The sequence below is a fragment of the Rhinatrema bivittatum genome, chromosome 3 (genome assembly GCF_901001135.1).
Source record: "Rhinatrema bivittatum chromosome 3, aRhiBiv1.1, whole genome shotgun sequence".
Taxonomy (NCBI): Eukaryota; Metazoa; Chordata; class Amphibia; order Gymnophiona; family Rhinatrematidae; genus Rhinatrema; species Rhinatrema bivittatum.
In genome coordinates this window covers 410,608,125-410,622,227 of record NC_042617.1, presented here as the reverse complement: position 1 = coordinate 410,622,227, position 14,103 = coordinate 410,608,125, and the positions used below count along the sequence as shown (strand labels likewise).

Genomic DNA, 14,103 nt, shown 5'->3' with positions numbered 1-14,103 from the left:
GAGCAGTGTGGTTAGCGTTACAAGTGTTTCGTCCTCTCCTTCAGGGGAGGTCCATCAGAGTTCTCTCAGACAATGCAATCACAGTAGTATACATCAGTCGTCAAGGAGGGACCAGAAGTCAGCCAGTGGCAGTAGAGGCTCGTCAATTGATCAGCTGGGCGGAACAGCACTTAGTCAGCATAGCAGCGTCTCATATTGCTGGCATGGACAACATGCAGGCAGACTTTCTTAGCTGAAATCGCCTAGATCCCGGGGAATGGGAGTTAGTGGACGCAGCTTTTCAACTAATATGCGACACCTGGGGTTTGCCCAGTGTGGATCTCATGGCGATGTTTCGGAATGCCAAGACTCCGTGTTTCTATGCTCATCACAGAGAGACGGGAGCAGAGGGCGTGGATGCCCTAGTCCTGCCCTGGCCCACCGAAGTTCTACTGTACGTCTTTCCACCTTGTCCGTTGATCGGCAAAGTACTCAGACGAATAGAGCTCCATCCAGCGGAGGTCATTCTCATAGCCCCGGAATGGCCCAGACTCCCATGGTTTGCAGACTTCCTCAATCTAGTGCTGATGGGTGTGCTGCAGTTTCCAGACAGTCCAGATCGGCTACATCAAGGGCCTGTCTGTTTGGAGGAAGTCTATCGCTTTTGTCTAGCAACATGGTTTTTGAAAGATGACGGTTACGAGGCAAAGGCTATTCTCCAGCCGTAGTGGCTACGCTCCTGCGATCACGTAAGACATCCACCAACCTTGCATATGTTAGAGTATGGAAGATTTTTGAGGCTTGGTGTTTAGACCGAGATGTTTCTCCTACCCAGGACTTGGTGTCGGATATTCTGTGTTTTTCTTCAGGCTGGTCTGACCAAGGGCTTGTTGTGCAGTTCCCTCTGTGTGCAGGTGCTGGCTCTTGGTTGTTTGCGTGGCTCTGTGCAAGGTGTAGCGTTAGCGGCACATCCAGATGTGGCTAGTTTCTTAAGGGGAGCAAAGCACTTGCGTCCTCTGTTGAGGCATCCTTGTCCATCTTGGAGTCTAAATTTAGTTCTCACAGCTCTATGCTTGGCACCCTTTGAGCCTTTGAAGAGGGCGACTATGAAGGATCTTACCTTGAAGGTCGTCTTTCAGATGGCCATTAAATCGGCACGTAGAGTGTCTGAACTCCAAGCTCTTTCCTGTAGAGAACCTTTTTTATGGATTTCGGAGTCGGGGGTTTCATTACGGACAGTGCTTTCCTTTCTCCCGAAAGTGCTTTCTTCCTTTCATATCAACCCATCGGTGGAGCTTCTGGCTTTCGTGGAATTAGACCATTCGGATCCCTTGACAAGGGATTTGTGGAAGCTGGACGTTTTCAGAGCATTGCTCCGTTATCTGGAGGTTACAAATGACTTTCGTGTTTCCGACCATCTTTTTGTGCTCTGGAGTGGCTCCAAGCGGGGTCAGATGGCCTCCAAGACTACCATAGCTCGCTGGCTGAAGGAGACTATTAGCTTGGCCTATCTTCTTCGTGGTAGATCTCTTTCTGTTGGTCTAAGGGCTCACTCTACTTGTTCGCATGCGGCATCTTGGGCAGAGTGCCAGATGGTTTCTCCACAGGAAATTTGCAGGGCGGCTAAGTGGAAGTCCTTGATTACGTTTGCGTGACATTACAGATTGGATGTCCAAGCACCAGGTTCTCGTGGTTTTGGAGAAGATGTGCTTCGAGCAGGCCTCTCCGGATCCCATCCCAGGTAAGGTAGCTCTGGTACATCCCAGGAGTCTGGACTGATCTGGGTATGAACAGGGAAAGGAAAATTAGTTTCTTACCTGATAATTTTCGTTCCTGTGGTACCACGGATCAGTCCAGAGTCCCGCTCGTCAGAGGCATGGAAGTAAGGGAGAGTCCGCTCGGTTATTAAGTAATTAATTTTTAGGTCTGAAGAAATTTGTGATTGTCTGTCCTCAAGTGGTTCTACAGGTTCAGTTCCCAAGAGGGTTAAGTGGACCAATTATTCCTTTTTCTTGTTAAAGGGTTATTGTACATAGTTCAAGAGGTTTTGATGAGATTTTCTGCTTTGACATTGAGTAATACTGCCGGACTGTAGGTGGCACCATTCTATTTATAGGTGGAGCATTGTTATGGTAACTGCTCTGTCTCCATCTGCTAGAGGGGGGGCCAAACCCAGGAGTCTGGACTGATCCATGGTACTACAGGAATGAAAGTTATCAGGTAAGAAACTAATTTTCCTTTAAGCATCCTGTCCTGCAAAGGGTGTCTCCTCTTTGGGGAAGAATTAGATGTCCTAATGAAGAGCCTAGAAGATTCTAAGCTACGGAGACTCCTGGAGGATAGGCCCAAAGGTCCCTTAAGGCCCTTTAAAAAAAAAAAATCAAGAATTTATAAGGTTTAGGCAAGAGAGAATCTCGGGTAGTCAGAGATTTAGACCCCAGCTGAGAGAGCCCTTTCGAGCAGCACAAGGCTGGGTTAGAGATAAAGCCCTCAGAGTTCCCAGAGGGTTTAAATGATGGTTGGGGGGCCCACCCCGAACCTCCTCCAGTGGGTGGCCACCTAACACTGTTTTTCAAGGAGTGGGCCCAAGTCACCAGAGACAGGTGGGTCCTGGAGGTTATCTGCTGGGGTACTCCCTGGAATTGGCTACCACAGTGCCAGAAATTTTTTTGGAGTCTCCTTGCAGATCGCAGGAGAAAAGCAAGGCAATCAGAACGACACTAGACAAACTGGTGGCACTAGAAGCGATAGTACTGGTTCCAGTCCTAGAGAGGGGGACAGGTTGTTACTCCCTATATTTTGTAGTACCCAAAAAAGAAGGGGCAATCCGCTTGGCCATAGACTTGAAAAGGGTGAATATAGCCCTCGGGGTGAGAGGGTTTAGGATGGAAACATTGAGGTCGGTCATTGGGACAGTCAGGAGGAATATTTACATATCCCCATCAAAGAATCACATTGCAGATACCTGAGGTTTGCAGTATTGGGGAACCATTATCAGTTCAAAGCCACTGCCATTTGGGCTAGCCACAGCACCAAGAGCCTTTATGAAGGCGATGGTAGTAATGGCAGCAGGACTTAAGGAAGGAAGGTATACCAGTGCACCCATATCTGGATGATTGGTTGGTTGAGCCAGGTCAGAGGAGGAGAGCAGCAGCTTTACAAGGAAATTAAGGGCACTCCTTGAGGAGTTAGGTTGGGTATTAAACAAGGCTAAAAGCAGATTACAACTTTTCCAAAGGTTAGTTTACCTGGGAGCCCAGTTCGACACCAGGCAGGCAAAGGTGTTTTTGATGCAGAAAATGGCAGACAAATTGAGTTACCAGGTAAGGAAGCTTACAGTGGCCAGGAAACCAGCAGCAAGAGATTACCAGTAGGTGTTGGGGTCGATGGCAGCAACCATAAATGTGGTCCCATGGGCAAAGGCTCATGTGCGCTCGCTACAGAGAGCGTTGCTCTTAAGATGGAAACCCAGCACGTGAAGATATGGAGAAAGGCTCAGGTAGGCGCTCAAATACCTAAGCCCCAAGGTCAGAGCGAAGCCAGTAGATGTCCTTTCCGAGCGCACGACAGCAGAGTCCTATATAAACAGGCAAGGAGACATTTATCTTCTGGGCGTATGGTAGGGTCTGGAAGGTTTATGTAGAGTATTGCAAGGGAAGAAGAGTCTCCCCAGAAACAGTGAAAACTAGGTAAATCTTGCAGTTCCAGCAGGATGGCCTAGAGAAAGGGCTAGCCCTAAACTCTCTCAAAGTGCAGATGGCAACATTAGCCTGTTTTAGGGGCCAGGTGCAAGGAATCTCCCTAAGGGAGCTTAACCTGACATAGCACGTTTCTTGAGGACTGTAAAACTCCGAAGTGCCAGGTAATATCCGCGTGGGACCTTAATGTGGTCCTTAGGGCCTTGTTCAAGGCACTCTTTGAACCACTTACAGAGGCGACATTAAAGGACCTCACTTTAAAGGCAGTCATTCTAGTGGCAATATGCTCAGCCCGAAGGGTCTCTGAGATCCAGGTTTTGTCCAGTAGGGAGCTCTACTTGTTGATTCACAAGGACAGAATAGTTATTTGTCCTGTCCCATCTTTCTTACCTAAGATGGTGTCAGAATTTCACACAAATTTGGAGGTTGTTTTACCAGCTCTGATGAGGACAGATAGGGGGCAGCCTTCACCTGCTAGATGTCCAAAGGATGCTGCTACATTACTTAAAGATCAATGAATTCAGAATACAGACACTGTTTTTCCTGTTGGAGGGCCAAAGAAGAGGCCAGGCAGCTTCTAAGCCCTCAATTGCACGCTGGATTAGGGAAGCGATAGTGGCAGCATATGTTGTGCAGGGGAAGCAGATCCCAAGGGCCTTGTGTGTCCATGTACTAGAGCTCAGGCAACCTTGTGGGTGGAAAGTAGGGCTGCATCGTCTCAGAACATTTGTAGGGTAGCCACATGGTCCTCCTGGGTACTTTTACAAATCATTACAGGCTAGACCAGGTAGAAGATAATCTGAAGTTTAACAAAATATTGTTGGGGACCTCTAAGGCCTTAGCCCACCCGAATTAGGTACATTCCGAAGGTATGGACTGGTCTATAGGACGAAAAGGAAGGTAACATTTATCCTTACTAGATAATGTCCTTTCCTTTAGTCCTAGCAGACCAGTCCAAGTACCCTTCCAAAGGGGAAATAAAAAGGGGGGTTTAAAAAAAATGCAGACCATCAACCTAATAGGCTAGGGCAAGAGGTTACAGAGGAACTGCCCAGCTATCCCAGGATATATAATGTGAGTGATATAAGCAAAAAAAAAAAAAAAAGTTTAAAAAGTTCTCTATCTCCACCTAGTGGCAAGCAGGGGAATCCTGCAGGTGTGGCCTGGTCTGCTAAGACTAAAGGAAAGGAAATTATCTGGTAAATATAAATTTCACCTTATTTCTGGGGGAATTCTATGCACAAAATTTTAAAATTTTAACTAAATTCTGCATACTTTATATTGATCAAAATAACACAATATACATCAGTCTTTGAGTAATTAATATAAAAGTTATTACTCAAAGATGCAGCATGTATATTTTGAGCAGAATTCTCCTAGAAGTACACTGTGAATGTCCCTTCCACCATTTCTTCCTACTCCCATGGCCAGACCCCTTTCATTCTGCTTTCTCAGGCCCCAACTCCTCCGCTGTCCATTATCTCTCCTCTCCCTGTCCAGCCTCAACCCCTTCCATTCTATCTGCACCCTTCAGCCCTCCATTCTCAGAGTTTGACCCCTCTCTCATAGAGCTCCTCACACAGGCTCCCTTTGTTCCTCTCGCATGCACATACTCCATCACATAGGTTTCCTCCTCCTCTCTCTCTTACGTACCCCCCCCCCACACACACACACACACACACATAGGTTCCCTCCCTTTCCCAGGTCTCTCTCCTCTGTGCCTTTGGCTGCAGACTGGATGGTCTCTGCCTGCAGCTCACTGGGCTAATCTTCAGCTGCGAGCAGGATGGAATCCACTTGCAGCTCACAGGATCTCTCTCCAAATTCTGCGCAAAAAATGAAAATTTGAATAGGTGGAGCCATGTTGACACGTACTACATAGACATGTGTTTTTCCTTTGCATGCAATATGGAACTTCAGAAAAGTACAAATCAAAACTGGAATACAGCACGCATTCACAGACGCACAGGATAGACAGTAGCAATGGATTTGCCCTAGTGGAAATACGTGCGGCACATTTACTCGAGCAAACTCTTAAGATCAGACACACGCGCGCGTTGGAGGGCTATTTTAAATGATATGTGTGTAGCTGGGCATACAATTTAAAATTGCAGCGTATCTCTGCTTGTGTGCCGATATGCGCGTTTATGGGCGCAATTGTGTTCCTTTTAAAATTACCTTGAAAATAGCTATTAAAGGGATTGCTATTGCTAGGTAATTTCAGACTGCTGGATGATGATTGGGACATCCTGGTTATGGTGTCTTCTAGAAGGAGGGAGGTCTTGGATTCTCTGCAATGAGATCTGTTCCGTCAGCTTGTAATGGAACCCACAAGGGAGGGGGCAATAATGGATCTGGTGCTTTCAATGGGGACAGTATTTATGATACTGAAGTGGATGATCATCGGTAATCACTAGATGGTGTGGTTGAGTATTGGAGTGCAGGTAGTGATGGTTCACTCTAAGCCAAGTGTCCTAGACTTCAAGAAAACTAACTTTAAGATGGGAGAGTACCTTAAGGAGTCCTTAACTAGGTGGGTAAAGCTAAGGGAAGTAGAAAAGCAGAGAGCAACACTAAAAGGAATTACTGTAAAGCAAATATATTTTTTGGTTAGGAATGTAAATAAAGTAAGAGGAATAGGCCACTGTAATTTTCTAATGAAGGAGCTGAATTAGGTAAGGGATAACAGGTTAGGATTCATAAACTACAAGAGGTTGCAAAAACGAAGATAGGTGACAATATTTAGAAAAGCTAAGAGAAGCTGGGAAACAAGTCAGGAGAAAAAAATATGTAAATGAAAGACAAAGTAGCAAATACAGTAAAACGGGCATGGGGACACAACTTTTTTTTACGATATGATAAATATAGGAGGAAGTGCAAAAGTTATATTGTGAGACTGAGGTAAAGGGGAAAAATATGTAGAGGCTGACAAAAAGCAAAATTGCTTCAACATTTCTATTTGATGTTCACAGAAGGAAGGACCAGGAATAAGAACAGAGAAAATGGGTGCATACTGGATTTTAAGAGAAGTAAACCTCAAACGATTTTCAGAAAAACATGTTCACGAGGAGCTAGCTAACTAAAAAGTAGATAAAGCGATGGGACTGGACCAGATACTTCTGAGGGTTTTAAGGGCAATTCTATTGGTTGATCTCTTCAATTCTTCTTTAGAATTGGGAGTAGTTCTGGAGGATTGGAGACAGGCGGAATTGGTTCCTTTTCAAAAAGTGGAAGTAAGAAGGAGGCCGAGAACTATAGGGCCAGTTAGTTAGACCTCCCATGGTGAGTAAATTGATGGAATCACTGTTAAAACAGGATAGTGCAGTTTCTGGAATCCAATGGCTTACAAGATTAGATGCAGCACTGTTTTACCAGAGGTAGGTCTTGATAGTCAAATCTGATCAACTTTTTTGATTGTGTGACCAGAGAGTTGATCAGAGAGAGCATTAGATGTACTGTACTTGGATTTCAATAGGACATTTGACATTGTTTCACATAGGTAACTTTATAACTGATCACCTTTTGTATGGTCCCTAAGTGACTGACTGATTAGAAACTGGTTAAATGGGAGATGACAACAAGTAGTGGTAAATGGAGTTCACTCTGAGGAGAGGAGCATTGCTAGCAGTGTGCCGCAGAGCTCTGTCCTTGGACTGGTTCTTTTCAACATTTTCATAAATGATATTGTGGAAGGTTTCTTTTGTGAATGATGACAAAATCTGCAACAGGGTGACATCCAGGAGAGTGTGGAAAACATGAAGTATTGAAAGAAGCTTGAGGAATGGTCTAGAATATGATAGTTACGATTTAATGCAAAAAAATGCAGTCATTTTTTAGATCCTGACACTAACTTACCATTTGTTCCATGATAATGGCCCTCTATATCTTAAAAATTTGCTTAGATGGCACCTCACTCTTAGCGATCTTCCAATTCTCAACTTTTGGATATCCCAAGCAATAAGGGAGTATGGTTAAAAGATTTGTAAACAGTTTTTTTCTGAATAGCCTCTATCCTATGGGACAATCTCTCAAAATGTTTACGTCTATTCCAAGATTATATCGTTTGTTTGTTTTTTTTTGAGGGGGGGGTGTTAATTCTTAAAGGCCCATTTGTTAGAAGTTTTTTTAAACATTTATATATCCGATATTGTTTTCAAATTTTGTTTTGAATATTTTATGTATGTTTATATGTTTAATTATGTATTTGATTATGTGGTTCTAATGTTTATGTAATTTTTGTGATCTGCCTAGAACAGATCTGTAAGAGGCAAAATATAAATTCCTGAGTAAGTAAAAAAAAAAAAATAAAATAAAATCCAAGGGAGAGTGGTAAACCTTAAGGGGTGAAATTCTTCTTTGTATGAAGCAAGACTGGGATCTGTGGATGATCATATCTGTTAAACTCAAGGTGGCTAACCAGGTGGATAAGGTGATAGAAAATGCCAGAATGATGCTTTGGGCCACAGGAAGTGAGGTGGTCATTAGAAAAAAGATAATGCTATTGCCCCTGTATAAGTCTGTTTAGACGTCATTTAGAATATCGTGTACAGTTCTGGAGTCTGTACCTTCAGAATGATATAAAACAGGATGGAGTCAATCCAGAGTGTGGCTACTAAAATAGTCGGTGATCTTCATTGTAAAGCATATGGGGACAGACTTAAAGATCTAAACAATTATATCCTAGAACAGGGGTGGCCAACTCTAGTCCTTATGAGCCACAAACAGGCCTGGTTTTCAAATATCCAAATGAATATGCATGAGAGTGGAGGTATATGGGTGCTTTGAAAAAGTTTTCCTATCGAAGCTAAACTAGTTTAGTAACAGTGAAGAAATTAAGATCATTGCACTGATCAGACTTTCAAAATATCCAAAGCTGCCGAAATGCTAGAATTTGTTGGAATGGTTAAAAAGTATGTTAGTTATTTGATTTATGAAAAGTGTAAATCGCCTTGAGAGGTATGTATCAGGAAGGTGATATTTAAAAAAAAAAAAAAATTGTAAATAAATAAGGTTCAACACTGTTTTGTTTTTGCCTTCTGCCATAATTTAAAAGAAAACAAATGACTTGCAAGAATTCAATGTCATTAGCATATATGAGAGAAAATTGTCAACCAATAAGGAAAATGTTATGTAAACAAACAAACTCATTGGTGTTTAAATTAGAGGTGGTGACCTATTTAACTTATTGTATCAGTAGCATTCTTGGAGACTGCTTCTGAATTGTCTTGCTGGTAATCACACTCTCCTGGTATATCCCATTTATCTCAATAAATATCTTTCTCTTTTTTTGCTTCTGCTGTTGTGTTTATTTATAGCCCATAATAGAGGCAGTGCATGCAAATCTTTCTCATGTATATTCATTGTGGATATCCTGAAAACCAAACATGTTTGTGGTTCTTGAGAACTGGAGTGGTTCATGTCTGCCCTAGAGGAAAAGCGATATGGGGAGATTTGGCAGAGACATTTAAATATCTCAGATAGCAAAATCTAGGAGATGGGTCTCTTTCAATGGAAAGGAGACTCTGAACAAGATGCCATGGAATGAGAGTAAAAGGAGCTATACTGAGGAGTAATCTAAGGAAATATTTCTTTACAGAGGAGGTGGTGGATGCATGGAATAGACTGTGGTGGAGAAAAGGACAGTATTTGAATTCAAGAAAGCATGGGGATGTCTGAGGGGAGTGGTAGGGGTTATAGAACTAAGCTGTTGTGTGCATGGGCAAACGTATAGTCTTTTTCTGCCGTAAAGTTTCTGTTTAAAAAAAAAAATTGGAATAAACCAGGCCTTGACAAATTTTCTTTGGATCTAGAAGCCTGCTCAAAAACGTAGTGTAGAATTATGCTGCACAAATCCAAAGGAACTGTGTATGATTTGGGGGGGGGGGGGGGGGGGGGGGGGAGGACGAAAAGACTGATGTGAATGGACCGGGAAAGAGTGTCTGACAGACTGAAAGCAGCAAAGCAATGTGACAAGGCAGTAGCTAAGGCCAGAAGAATGCTGGGCTGCATAGAACAAGGAAATAACCAGCAGGAAAAGGTGATAATGCCCTGTACAGATCTTTGGTGAGGCCTCACCTGGAGTTCTGTATTCAGTTCTGGAGACTATATCTCAAAGAAAAGCAACCAAAATGATGTGGGGTCTGCAGCAGAAGACTTATGAGATGAGACTGAAGAACCTAAGTGGTATACCCTGGAAGAGAGAGAGGACAGAGAAGATGATACAGAATTTTAAATATTTAAAAGGTATTAATGATGCACAAGGATCACACCTTTTCCAGTGGAAAGAAAGCTGTAAGACTATGGGTCATAATATGAAGCTCCATGGGGGTAGACTCGAATAACATCAGGAAATATTTCTTCACAGAAAGGTTGGTGGATGCATGGAATGCCCTCCCAGAAGAGATAGTAAATACCAGAACAGTCATGGAATTCGAAAGGGTATGGGATAAACCAGGAGGATCCCTAATAGCTAGAGATGGAACTGGCAATAAGGGGTAACCTGCACAGAGTGGCAGTTACTACCCTTAACAGAAGGCTTGGGAATAATTACCCTTTAAATAAATAAATAAAAATAATAATTTCTGGGCAGACTAGATGGACCACTTGAGTCGTTTTCTGCTGTAATTTACTGTGTTACTATATATAACATGCTTGGCCTTCCCATTGTCCCCACTGAAACTGAAGTGGGTGGCGGTCTGCAGTCAGTCCTATAGGACCTGATTTTACTAAGGCTGTTTTCCCATTCTGTTTCTATAGGGGGAGGAAAACTTTTCTAAATCTGGTCCTTAATGTGTTGTTATGCAGCACTGACGAGCACGTGGCCAGTGCTCCCCCTCCTCCACAAGCATGCTGTTGCTCCCTTGACAACTTCCTGATACACTTACCTCTTTTTTTGTAGCTATTACCAAGATCTGAGTCCCCACCTGTTGTCTCCTCTCTCAATCTACTCCTCCTCCTCCCCCCCTCTCTCTCTCTCTTGCCCCAGTCAGCTCCCAGCCAGGGGATGTGAATACTACCTTTGCTGATAGTTTATAAGAAAAATGTTAAGCAATGTCTTCTATTGCTGTTTCATTGGTAGTACTGACAGCTGCCATGGGAAAAATTTGATTCCTGACTCTAGCCTCAACTTAGGCCAGTGGAGGTGGGGAGTCTGAACCATCTCACATGATGGTGACACTTAATGGCCAGATTTTAGAGTGTAGCAGCCTAATAGATTAGTCAGCTGAAGAACCAGGGAAGGCAAGGTTTAAATCTTGCTTCTCCCACCTGATACTCCTTGTGACCTTGGGTACCTTGAAATGAATTGAAAAGGTGAGTAGTTAAATAATAAATCCAAATCCTTGTGTACCAGGTTCTGGAGAGAGCCGTGGTCTGTTTCCTTTGGGCAAGGATTTGTCACATTGATAGCTGGGCTAGATAGGAGGGGTTAGATTACAAAATGGGGGAGGGAAGAAACTCCAGGTGGTAGCAAATGAAGGCTTATGTTGCCGTTTGCCAATAGAAGCTGGTTCTGATTGAAATGGAAGCCTGATGTACCAGCAGAAAATTGCTGTGCCAACAAAAGCATAATTTTTAAGCAATTATATTCCAGACATTTGTGTTTCCAAGTACTAGTAAGTGCCAATATTCTAGGCTTTTCTTAGGACTAGGATCTTACATGTAAATGTATGTGGGTGATAAGTTCTCAGGATTGTAATTGCACTGTGATAGACATTAACTCTTGCCTGACCTTCTAATGCTTCCAATCTGCAGGAAAAAGTGGATTTGCAGCAAGCTCATGGTTTACAGGAGTTGGAGTTCATCAAGGGACGCACCTCCACAGAGGAGGCGAGACAGTGCGTGAACCATTGGGCAAACAAGCCAGGTATCTCATGAAGGGCATGAAGCTTCCTAGAATTCCCATAACATCTGACTTTAAAGTGAATATTATTGAGCTGCATGATTATATCACAACACAGAATATTTCAGGAGACATCTTACATTTTCTGTTCACTTTTTTTTTTTAATTATGATTTTTATTGGGTTTAACAGAGTCCATACAGAGATAAACCCTCAACGGGGTCATTGAACATTGTATTAAACAGATAGGAACCAGATTAAACCTAGGCTCACACTTGAGATTCAGTACGTTATAACAATATCAGAATCTCCTCGGTCCAGAATAGAAAAACATGGAACAAGATCCATGGATCATGGAACTTAAAACAGTAAACTGTGACACTGTAGATATGAACGCAAGTGCACGAAACACCTGTTATGTAATAGTCATTTTGTCCTTTAACCCCAACATTTAATCTGCTTAAGTATCTTTGCAACTAAGCCCAGGTAGGTCTGTTACCTTGTTACCCTCATAGTTTTCAGATTTTCACTCCCTCCCCCTCCCCGAGGTACTCCAGTTAAATGTTATCAGGAACTTTGCATGAAACAACATATATGTAGCTATCCCTTTGCTATACATTCGCTATACATTTTGCTGTACATTTACCTAAGAACAAATATCAACGTAGGAAGTCCAGCAACATGGAAGTTGTATCCTTCACTTGAAGCCGGTGCCTTACATGGCTCTTAAAGGCCCTCTGTTAAGTGGTGTTGGGTTTCCTTGGCCAGCGAGTTCAGGTACTCTCCCCAAACTATGAGCATCTGTGGTAATCTCTTGGAAGCCAGAGTCTTAGCCATAAGGTATTCCATTTGCAACAGTTTATGAAATTGTTGTATCCAGGTTGGCCATAGAATCGGTGATTGTTCAGTCCATAGCAGGAGGATAGTCGATTTAGCTATAAGGGATGCTTTCTCCAGAAACAACCTTTGACAGGAGGCAGGGCCGGTGCAAGGGGATTAGGCGCCCTAGGCTACCTCATTCTCGATCACGCCTGCTGACTGTGTGGATTTTTTGGGTTGCAAGCAGGTTGGGCACTGCTCGCGGCCCGCCAAATCTCCACTCCTCTTTGCCGCCACTTGCGGCCCCATATGGCTCGCACCCAGTGGCGCACCAAGGGTCTCCGGCGCCCGAGGGCCAATGCCTTTGTGTGCCTCTCCAGCATCCCCCCGGTAATCCTTCTTGTACTAATGCTTAAGGTCACAGAAAATCAGTGGCATCTCTTGACAGAAGAATTTGGGGGGGGAGCCAAAATGACATTTCTTTATCACACCACCTTTATAGCATGGATCCTGCTTTAAAATTGGTTATAAAAAAAGTGTTAATAAAAAAGTCCAAAGGGTCTTCTACGTAATTTAAAAAAGCTGGCCAGTTTCACACTTCTAGTAAAACTACTATAAAATTATTTGATAGCCTCATTCAACTAATTCTATATCGCTATGAGAGTGAAGTCTGGAATATATAGGAAGGGCCAGAATGTCAATACAAATCCTGCACTTCCAGTTCTGTAACTCTGTGCATCCACTGAAATTCCCCCAAACAATGGCGCTTGGATGTTTCCCTTACAGCTCATCATACTAAAAAATATTTTCAAATTCTGGTGTCACCTCACAGTAACAGCAGCACAAACACCTTCCATTGCCAGACACATTGTGAACTAACACAAAACCCCACAAAAAAAGACACTCAAAATCTATACTGCAGTCCCATCATAACATAACAGTAATAACACCAAGGACTCAAACAACAATAACCCTACCTGTGAATAAGCAAGGGTAAATATTACACTGGGTCCTAGAATACTAATACACCACCTACTGAGGAAACAAAACAAACCCGATTGCTAAAGATCCCTATACAGACACTACATGCTAGCAGAATCTCTCATCATGGTCACACACGCAGAGCAGAGACAGGCCCTCACCAAATACAAAATAAAGGAGCACAAATTAGAAAAAACTGAAATGGAAAGCCCAAGAAGCCAGACTCTGTATATTAACAATGGAAAAACAGAAGCATCATTCATCATAAAACAATAAAATCGAGAAACATAAAGCATCAGTTATAATAGTAAACCATACTAATAAAAGAATATTTTAAAACTACTGATAAATAGAATTTCTATTAATTAAAATCATATACATTTTTTACAATTTCCCAAACACCAATAAAATATTTCAAAACATCACATATATCAAATAACACCCAATAATTAAAACTCATAAGGATTTTAAAAAGCCCCTGCTGTCCATACATGGGAGCTCTTGATTTCCAGTCACCCTGATATTGTCGAGGATTAGGAGGTTATCCTCTCTCTCACACATACTCGCATGTCCATTCTCTCTCACACAAACACTGTCACATACATACACATTCATGCTCTTATACCCACCATAACCTCTCGCTCTCACAGACACTGACACACTCTCAGGCTGTAAGACACTCTCTCCCCTCCACACCCCTCCCCCCACACACTCTTACCCCCCTGGATTTTCTTATACACACTCATACTCTCACTGGCTCCCTCACATACACACAAACACACACACA

At 42.8% G+C, this 14,103-nt stretch overlaps 1 protein-coding gene across 1 annotated transcript in view; it reads left to right on the top strand.

Annotated features, from left to right (window-relative positions):
* Positions 1-14,103, top strand: part of ZNF451 (zinc finger protein 451) — a 347,114-nt gene that overhangs the window by 32,255 nt on the left and 300,756 nt on the right. Inside the window, 1 exon segment of the mRNA XM_029595684.1 lies at positions 11,430-11,541. Coding sequence (XP_029451544.1) covers positions 11,430-11,541 — 112 coding nt within the window.